Here is a 9,866-nt window from a genome sequence, read left to right on the forward strand (position 1 = left end):
TTTTCTGACTTCGCTTACCTTTGACCAAATCCAGGAATGAGCCGTGAAGGGAGGGACTTAGCTTTTATACCCGCCGACGCGTTTGACGTCACGACCAATCCGCTGCTCCGCCGCTCCGACGCAACATGGCGGGTCCCCGACCTTCATCCTGAGCTGTGAAGGACACAATGGCGCAGCTGGCTCGACACCCGAATTTCTCCCGCTATTCCCCTCCTAAACCAGCTTGTTTGGTCAAAGACAACAAAGTATGGAAAATACTGATACTGGGTCGTATTGGTGGGCGGTTATTCGAATTGTTTGAAGACATATTTAGCGAGCATATTTTCTTCAAAATGGCGCCCGTCTTTCCTCTCTGTCAGAGGGGCGGATGCGTCTTTCCATACACGCTCCAATAAAGAATTAAAATCAAAAACAGAAGCAGATCTCCCGTTTACTTCCAGCGTGGATGGTTCACAAATAATTTTATTTTTGTTTTGGAAAACACTGTCTGTTATGAGGCCGTTATCCCGCGACCTTTAGCCTCTGACCCGTTCTGACCCGCTCCTCTCAGAGCGGTAAAGATGGCGGCCTCCATGCAGCTCATCTGCAGGGCTCTGAGCAGACTTTCTCCTTCAGTGTCGCGTTCGTCCCGCCAGTGCACGGTAAGCCGGGATGTTTGTGTGGGTGCTGTGGACGGAGCGGGTTCTGTGTTGTGTTGTTGTTCCGCCGGAGCTCAGCGAGGCTCTCCTGTGTGTGTAGTCCGTCTTCCAGACGCTGGATCTGAGGACCCGGCCGGGTCTGTGTGCCGCCCCACATCCCGCTCCACATCCCGCCCAGGCTTACTGCACAGCGGCGGCTCCCGGTCCGGACGCTCCCGGCCCGGACCTGGACTCCCGGAGCCGTTATGCGGAGAAACCCTGGGAGTATTTAGACAGTGAAGGTAAAACCTGGTCCAGACCCAGAAGACCCCCTGGTCCTGAAAGCTGCAGATCAAACGGTGGTTTCCTCTCCCTGTGCTTCCTGCAGAGTATGAGGAGAAGTATGGAAGCGACCCCGTGTGGACAGGCTACAGGAGGAACCACAAAGGGGGCATCCCCCCCCAGAAGACCCGCAAGACCTGCATTGTGAGCCTCGAGCCTGCTGCAGTTCCCCCCCGAGCCCCATCCCCCAGACCAGCTGCCCCCCCCACTCATCCCTCTCTCTGTGTGTTTCTGCAGAGAGGAGACAAGATCTGTGGGAACCCCTGCCCCATCTGCCGGGACCCCCACATCAGAGTGCACCCCCAGGTGGGCCCCCCCCCCCTCCCCAGACCCGGGTGTGACCTCCGCCCTCTGAACCCTGTCCTCCGGTCTCTCTCACTGTGTCCTCCTGCAGAACGTCAAGCTGCTGCAGCAGTTCATCAGTCCTCACAGCGGGGTCCTCTACGATCCCACCAGGACAGGTGGGTGTGCACGTCCTCGGCTCGGCTGTGCACGTTCTGCCCTCAGGGGAAAGCACCTGCTCACACTGAGGGTTCTCTCACGTTCTGTGTTCTCAGGTGTGTGCATGAAGCAGCAGAAGAAGCTGAACGAGGCCATCAGCACAGCCAGAGACCACGGTACGTCTGACCGGGCCCCGACCGGGCCCCGACCGGGCCCCGACCGGGCCCCGACCGGGCCACGACCGGGCCACGACCGGGCCACGACCGGGCCACGACCGGGCCCCGACCGGGCCCCGACCGGGCCCCGACCGGGCCCGTGGCTGGACTGACCAGTAGGAGTGTGACAGGACTCTCTGCTGACGAGACTTCTGCTTCTTCTTCACTGTCAAGAAAACTGAAATGACAAAGTAGGAGTGGAAAAGTACTCAGGCTTAACAGTCACAAAACAATCCAGGTGCATTTTGAGCATGGGTCTATGAGGAGACACCCTAAAATCCAAGTGGTAGTGTCCCCTGGAGACAGGTGTCTCTTTAAAGGGACAGACTATGAGGACTAAATGGAGGACATGTTTAAAATACGAGCTGGAGCTCAGTGCCGATAATGAACAGTCAGAAATCCCGGTGGAGACGTGAAAGCTGCTCAGTGATCAGAGGAAGACTCTGACTGCTGTAATAACGAATGGAACCTCGTTAATTACTGATCAGGGTGTGAATAATTCTGGACATGGCACTTTTTGATCAAATAAATTAAAGGGGCTGTATCATGCAAAATTCACTTTTTGTATGTTATACCTTGTTATATAGTTATTATGTACTCTCCAAAAACACCCCAAAGCGTTTTTTTCCTTCGTGCCTGTGTGTTGGAGCTTCCCTCGTTTTTCTGCTGCTCAGAGAGGCAGCCCCTCCCACCGTGAAAACGCTCTGTTTCGGAGAAGATGGCTCCCCTGAGCCCCCCTCCCACAGGCCCTCGGCAATCCGCATTGCTGCTTTTTGTAACTCCGATTACAGAGATAAACTTTAACCATCGTCTGAGAGCAACAGTCAAGCAGGAGCAAGAGTCTGAAGAGTCTGAAGGGTCTGGAGGGTCTGAAGGGTCTGGAGGGTCTGGAGGGTCTGAAGGGTCTGGAGGGTCTGCGCTTGGTGAGTTTCTAACCGGAAAAGACGTTTTCGCGTGTCTTGGTGTGTAGAAAAGCTAAAGAGCTAAAGCTAGCCAGTGTATTTGTTTTGAAGCTCTGATTGGTTGAAGTAGCTGTCAGTCAAAGTCCACAGGGGGAGAGGCGGGATTTTCAGTGAAACAGAGCGTTTTCTCTTCCGGGTTTCAGAATTAGCCCCAGAAAATCTTTTATTTCACACAAAATGACTTTAACTTAGCGCCAAAAATGAACTATTACCATGTTAATGCCAAAGCTGGGGTTTGGACTAGCTAAAAAAGCAGGATACAGCCCCTTCAAAGCATAGATATTTTTCCCCCACAACACTGCATCTTCTTCATCTTATTAACTTTTGGAAAATGCCTGTTTCATATCTGGTAAATAAAAAAAGTTTGAATAAAAGTAGCTGAGCCTAAATTTGATTGGAATCCGAATAATTTGGGGTTTAAATGTGTCTGCTTCATAAAAACGCCTCAAAACAATGTAGTTCCTATGCCAGTCCTTTAGGGGGCGCTGTAACTCTGCCAGAAAAACAGAAGACAGAGCTCTGCACTCTTCTGCTCTGTAAACAAACAGAATCTGTGGCCTTATTAAACCAGATCAGGAGCTTCTGCAGGACTCTGGAGACGGGCTGGAATAGTGGACTCTGGTGGGTTGAAGGGATTCTCAGGAAAACTGAACCTTGTTCACGTCTGACTCTGATCAGTGTTGTGGGATTTTTGGTGAATCAGAGCCAAAGATGAGGAGTCCAGGTGTTGACGCTGCACAAGGAGGATTTATTGAGGATTGCAGAGGAAGCACACACAAGTCAGCTGATTGAGAGCAAGGCTGTTGCTCCTGGGAGAATCCAACCCGACTCTGGCAGGACTCCCGGCCATGCCAGGTCATATAGCTAGATCTCACGAGACTAGCAGACGCTGTTTCCAAGTGACTTCAGACAAAACAGAGCGGCCTTCACACTGTGTTCCTGAGAACTTTGAAAACAAAGCATTATTCCATATCAATCAGCTTCTGGCTCCTGGACCGAGACTCGTTTCGCTTAGACCATAAACATCATGAGTTCATCTCACCAGGTCTCATGGCACCCAGACTGAGCGCGCCCTGGACCCTGGAGCTGGACTTGACAAACCGTGGACCCTGATGCTGGACCCTGAAGCCCTATTGTGTTAAAAATAGAAGTCCGATTCCCTCATTTTTCGTTTGAAAACAGCATCATTTTACATCCTGCTCTTGGTTTCTTACCCATCCATCTTTACTGGTTAATGAAAACAGTACAGTCTTCCTCTGAATATTCAGGATATTCCGTTAACTGGAATGTCTCTGTCTAACACCGATGTAGGACCTATGGGCCAGAAGTTTGATCTGAAGGGAATGAAATACCTCAGCATTAGGCCGGCTCAGCTGTAATCCACTACTCGCCAAAACCTAAACAAACCTTAAAATATGGGATAAGCTAAAGATTTCACTGTGGGGAAACATAAATGTCATAAAAATGGTAATTCTTGCCCATTTTGATGACACTGTAATGACATGTCCTCTCAGATTCCCAGCTGTGTTCAGTTTGATGACATCATCATGATGCTTCCTCTCAGGGTACCAGCTGATGTGTTCAGTTTGATGACATCATCATGGTGCTTCTCTCAGAATACCGGCTGATGTGTTGAGTTTGATGACATCATCATGATGCTTCCTCTCAGGATACCAGCTGATGTGTTCAGTTTGATGACATCATCATGATGCTTCTCTCAGAATACCAGCTGATGTGTTGAGTTTGATGACATCATCATGATGCTTCCTCTCAGGATACCAGCTGATGTGTTCAGTTTGATGACATCATCATGGTGCTTCTCTCAGAATACCGGCTGATGTGTTGAGTTTGATGACATCATCATGATGCTTCCTCTCAGAATACCGGCTGTGTTCAGTTTGATGACATCATCATGGTGCTTCTCTCAGAATCCCAGCTGATGTGTTCGGTTTGATGACATCATCATGGTGCTTCTCTCAGAATACCGGCTGATGTGTTGAGTTTGATGACATCATCATGGTGCTTCCTCAGAATACCGGCTGTGTTCAGTTTGATGACATCATCATGATGCTTCCTCTCAGGATACCAGCTGATGTGTTCAGTTTGATGACATCATCATGGTGCTTCCTCTCAGGATACCAGCTGATGTGTTCAGTTTGATGACATCATCATGGTGCTTCCCTCAGAATCCCAGCTGTGTTCAGTTTGATGACATCATCATGATGCTTCCTCTCAGAATCCCAGCTGTGTTCAGTTTGATGACATCATCATGGTGCTTCCTCTCAGAATCCCAGCTGATGTGTTCAGTTTGATGACATCATCATGGTGCTTCTCTCAGAATCCCAGCTGTGTTCAGTTTGATGACATCATCATGGTGCTTCTCTCAGAATCCCAGCTGTGTTCAGTTTGATGACATCATCATGATGCTTCCTCTCAGGATACCAGCTGATGTGTTCAGTTTGATGACATCATCATGGTGCTTCTCTCAGAATACCGGCTGATGTGTTGAGTTTGATGACATCATCATGATGCTTCCTCTCAGAATCCCAGCTGTGTTCAGTTTGATGACATCATCATGGTGCTTCCTCTCAGAATCCCAGCTGTGTTCAGTTTGATGACATCATCATGATGCTTCCTCAGAATACCGGCTGTGTTCAGTTTGATGACATCATCATGATGCTTCCTCTCAGAACACCGGCTGTGTTCAGTTTGATGACATCATCATGGTGCTTCCTCTCAGAATCCCAGCTGATGTGTTCGGTTTGATGACATCATCATGGTGCTTCTCTCAGAATACCGGCTGATGTGTTGAGTTTGATGACATCATCATGGTGCTTCCTTAGAATACCGGCTGTGTTCAGTTTGATGACATCATCATGATGCTTCCTCTCAGAATACCGGCTGTGTTCAGTTTGATGACATCATCATGGTGCTTCCTCTCAGAATCCCAGCTGATGTGTTCAGTTTGATGACATAATCATGGTGCTTCCTCTCAGGATACCAGCTGATGTGTTCAGTTTGATGACATCATCATGGTGCTTCCTCTCAGAATCCCAGCTGTGTTCAGTTTGATGACATCATCATGGTGCTTCCTCTCAGGATACCAGCTGATGTGTTCAGTTTGATGACATCATCATGGTGCTTCCCTCAGAATCCCAGCTGATGTGTTCAGTTTGATGACATCATCATGGTGCTTCCTCTCAGAATCCCAGCTGATGTGTTCAGTTTGATGACATCATCATGGTGCTTCCTCTCAGGATACCAGCTGTGTTCAGTTTGATGACATCATCATGGTGCTTCCTCTCAGGATACCAGCTGATGTGTTCAGTTTGATGACATCATCATGGTGCTTCCCTCAGAATCCCAGCTGATGTGTTCAGTTTGATGACATCATCATGGTGCTTCCCTCAGAATCCCAGCTGATGTGTTCAGTTTGATGACATCATCATGGTGCTTCCTCTCAGAATCCCAGCTGATGTGTTCAGTTTGATGACATCATCATGGTGCTTCCTCTCAGGATACCAGCTGTGTTCAGTTTGATGACATCATCATGGTGCTTCCTCTCAGGATACCAGCTGTGTTCAGTTTGATGACATCATCATGGTGCTTCCTCTCAGGATACCAGCTGATGTGTTCAGTTTGATGACATCATCATGGTGCTTCTCTCAGGATACCAGCTGTGTTGAGTTTGATGACAGATGATTTTCTGTGGCGTGTAGAAAACCTTGGGCTCAAACTGAGCGCTGATACAGAGAAGGCGGGATGAGGTCTGCGTCTGCCTGGTTTAACTCTCTTGAGGCCTCCACACACTACAGGATGATCAGGCCGAATTTTGCACCGATCTGCTCCTCCCGATCGAAGCCGACAGGGTCCGACTGTCGGGAGTATGATAATGAGTTCCGGTCTGATCCTCCTCTGGTGTGTGGTGTGTTCAGAGAGATGTTTCCGGTCGGAGCCTCTCGGGAGGCGTCGGAAGGGGAGATCGTAGATAATGAACATGTTTAATATTTCCGATCGCAAATCCTGTGGTGTGTGGAGCTCTGAGAGGAGCCGATCAGCTCCGAGTAGAGCTGTCCACACCCTCCAAATAAAGCTCCCTGATTGGCTGAACAGCTCCGTCTCACCAAGGTGCTGCTGATTCAAAAATCCCCCCGCAGCTGTCAGAGCTGGATGAATATATATTTCTGTGAAATATATTCACTATATATATATATATATATGACAGTGAAACAGAAGCCAGAGCTCCTAAACTCAGCTGTACAGGAAGTGATGGTTAATCCTGTCGCTGCTGGATGAACTGGATTTCCTCCATTCACCCAAACTCCGATCTAATATCTGCATCTCCGCCAGTCCTGCAATAATCCCAATGCTTTAATTAAATCTGTTATTAACCATCACGGAAGAATGGGGAAGAAAAAAAATAATAATAAAAGAAAAAAACTTTCGGCTGACTCCTGCCTTCAGAGACAGGCGGACTATAATGAAACTGACCTAATCAGAGCTCAACGTGTTTTTATTCTGGTGTAAACTATCACATCTGTGGACATAAAGAATGATTTAAGATATTCGGTGATTTAAAAAAGTAGCTTTTATTCGAGACGGTCTGCTGATAACTTTATTCTACTGCTGCACTCGGGACTCAAAAGTAAATAAAAAAACAAAACAAAAACACACACAAACAGATGAGCTAATAAGCTGAATTATTGTTAAATGTGGAGGGTAAATTATAAGAAAATGATCTGAAACTGTTTCCCTCTTCTGTACTGGAAATTTACATTTTCTGACAGGGTGCTGACAGTCTGTGCTCCGTGTGCACTGGGGGGGGGGGGGGGGGGGGGGGGGTGTCTGCACTGAAGGAGCGATACCGATGTGAATGAATGAACTGAGGGAATGAATGAGTTCTCCACTTGTTATTGAAAGTGGAGATGAATGTAAAAACAGCAATGAAGGGAAGCAGCACAAAGTCACGTTGGACTATGGGAGATTTGGAGGAGAGAGGAGCCGATTCTCGGCTGAAGAATCTGCTGGTGTGTGTTCTGCTCCAGAGCGACACACACTAGAGGATCAGGAGAGGAAGACCGGGTGCGATCTGTCCTCCGTTGTCTTCTAGTGTGTGTTCTCTGAATCGGGGAGGCTTTATTGAACCGAAGGAGCCAGACGCTGGTCGGGATGATAGGCTCTCCCTCAACACCTACAGAAATATGAAACCCAGTCATCTTGCAGTCAGAAGACGTCTGGACAGCATTCTAAAATCTAAACAGACAACTCCAATTGTAAGGGAGTTTACATGGGTCAAAGGTCAGTGTGCTGGCAGCAGTGGTCCTCTAGACGTGGTTTGAGCTGGTGTTTCTGTCCTGTAAGCTGCTACAGAGGGGCGCTGGGAGTGCAGGTCGTTCTGGGAACATTTACAGATCAGAAGTTGTTTTGGTTTTAGTGATGATCAGGTATGGTGTGATGATCAGGTATGGCGTGATGATCAGGTATGGCGTGATGATCAGGTATGGCGTGATGATCAGGTATGGCGTGATGATCAGGTATGGCGTGTTTGAAGCTGAAACAAAGCTCAGTTCTGCAGGCGTTGAACCAGCAGCAGTGTGCTGACTCCTCCTGGTGCTGTCCTCAGGTCTGCTGCCGTTCCAGATCCCGTACGTGGACTTCACCGCAGAGGACTACTCCAACTCCCACCAGGCGGTGGGCTGCACCCCTCCCCCCCCCTCCCCCGGGGACTCCTGGTATCACTGGTACCAGGAAATGACGCCGGACGCCGGCGCCGTGGCCAAAGTGAAGAAGATCTACAGGGACTACTTGAAGTGACGCGACGGTTCAAACCGCTGTAGAAAATAAACTGCTCAATAAAGCTCTGGATTACAACAGCCTCTTTATTATTACAGCTCAAACAAAGTCCAGGTCCGGGGCTTCAGGGGTTCACCTTGTTCACCATGGTCTCCCCCAGAGCCTCCAGCACCTCACGCTTGTAGTCGTCGAAGTCTCCGTCGATCTGGTTGATGGAGTAGTCCTCCACCACCCACAGCTGGCACTGCGTCTCCGTGATGAGGCGGGCGTCGTGGCTCACGATGATGACCGCTGGGGGGGCAGGGGGGACAACATGAGGGTCCACACTGCAGCTGGATGGTGGAGGCTTCAGTCTGTCCAGTCCACTGCAGGGCGATGGCCTCTGAGGGGGGGCCACGGGACCCTGACCTCTGACCCCCACCGGCACTGGCTACGTACCTCCTTTGTACTCGTTGATGGCCTCTGATAGAGCATCGATGGACTCGATGTCCAGGTTGTTGGTGGGTTCGTCCTGCGGCAGAGGGACACTGTGAGTCCCTCAGAGGAGGAGGAGGAGGAGGAGGAGGAAGAGGAGGAGGAGACAGGAGGAGGACTGAGTCTCACCAGGATGAGGACGTCCGGCTGGCGACAGGCGAGCTCAGCAAACACCACCCGGGCCTTCTGGCCTCCTGTTCATCACAACACACCCAGTTAGGACCAGCTGAGTCCTGGGCTCAGAGCCAGACTGGGTCCCGGACCCGGACCCGGTCCTTACCCGACAGCTTGGAGATCTGGATGGTGTGGGCGTGGCTCTCCAGGCCGAAGCGGCCCAGACACTTCCTGCCGTCCTGGTAGGCCAGGTTGAAGTTCCTCATCAGGTACTCTGTGGCCGTCTCCTCCATGTTCAGCTGGTCCGCATACTGCTGGTTGAAGAAGCCCACTTTCTGCACACACGCGCACACGCACACGCACACGCGCACGCGCACGCACACGCACCAAGAAAGAGAGAGACACAGACACCGCTTTCAGAAGAATCCTGTCTGGAGGTCAGGCTGCTTCCTGTCTGGAGGTCAGGCTGCTTCCTGTCTGGAGGTCAGGCTGCTTCCTGTCTGGAGGTCAGGCTGCTTCCTGTCTGGAGGTCAGGCTCCACTCACCAGACGGTGGTTCTTCCTCATCTCTCCTTTGGTCTGAAACAGACACATGGGGAGGTCAGCAGGGGTCAGGGGTCAGGTGACCTGAGGTGTGGTGCTGCTGGTACCTACAGGATGGATCCTGCCGGTGAGCAGCAGCAGCAGAGTACTCTTCCCCACGCCGTTCGGGCCCACGATGCAGACTGCAGGAGGCGGGGACAAGAACACACACCGTCAGCAAGGACACTGCTGGAGCGCCGGTCCTCCTCAGTCCACAGCAGAACCAGATCCTGAGCAGCCAGACCCCACCAGGTCCCACTTGATCCAGCACAACACCGGGCTCTCAGAGTTCTGCTTCCTGCAGGTTCCTCTGGTCTCTAACAGCAG

At 50.4% G+C, this 9,866-nt stretch overlaps 2 protein-coding genes across 3 annotated transcripts in view; one reads left to right on the forward strand and one right to left on the reverse strand.

The window, feature by feature from the left end:
* The first annotated feature begins 413 nt into the window (after positions 1-413).
* Positions 414-8,442, forward strand: mrps18b (mitochondrial ribosomal protein S18B). Its single transcript, XM_030120021.1, has 7 exons — positions 414-641; positions 739-919; positions 1,006-1,103; positions 1,197-1,265; positions 1,354-1,420; positions 1,517-1,576; positions 8,201-8,442. Exons 1-7 carry the CDS (start codon positions 561-563, stop codon positions 8,389-8,391), a joined length of 747 nt encoding a protein of 248 aa, XP_029975881.1. The 5' UTR covers positions 414-560; the 3' UTR covers positions 8,392-8,442.
* The window catches only part of abcf1 (ATP-binding cassette, sub-family F (GCN20), member 1), an 8,635-nt gene continuing 7,189 nt past the window's right edge, over positions 8,421-9,866 (reverse strand). Inside the window, exons 21-26 of one of the 2 annotated variants that reach the window (XM_030119999.1) lie at positions 9,612-9,682; positions 9,504-9,536; positions 9,125-9,293; positions 8,974-9,038; positions 8,809-8,881; positions 8,421-8,661 (exon numbers count right to left, since the gene is read on the reverse strand). In XM_030119999.1, the coding sequence (XP_029975859.1) occupies positions 8,495-8,661; positions 8,809-8,881; positions 8,974-9,038; positions 9,125-9,293; positions 9,504-9,536; positions 9,612-9,682 (578 nt within the window). In that variant the 3' untranslated portion in view covers positions 8,421-8,494. The remainder of the gene's footprint in view (positions 8,662-8,808; positions 8,882-8,973; positions 9,039-9,124; positions 9,294-9,503; positions 9,537-9,611; positions 9,683-9,866) is intronic. The other variant, XM_030119998.1, reaches the window with a different exon arrangement.

Source organism: Salarias fasciatus, chromosome 22 (assembly GCF_902148845.1).
Source record: "Salarias fasciatus chromosome 22, fSalaFa1.1, whole genome shotgun sequence".
NCBI classification, from domain to species: Eukaryota; Metazoa; Chordata; class Actinopteri; order Blenniiformes; family Blenniidae; genus Salarias; species Salarias fasciatus.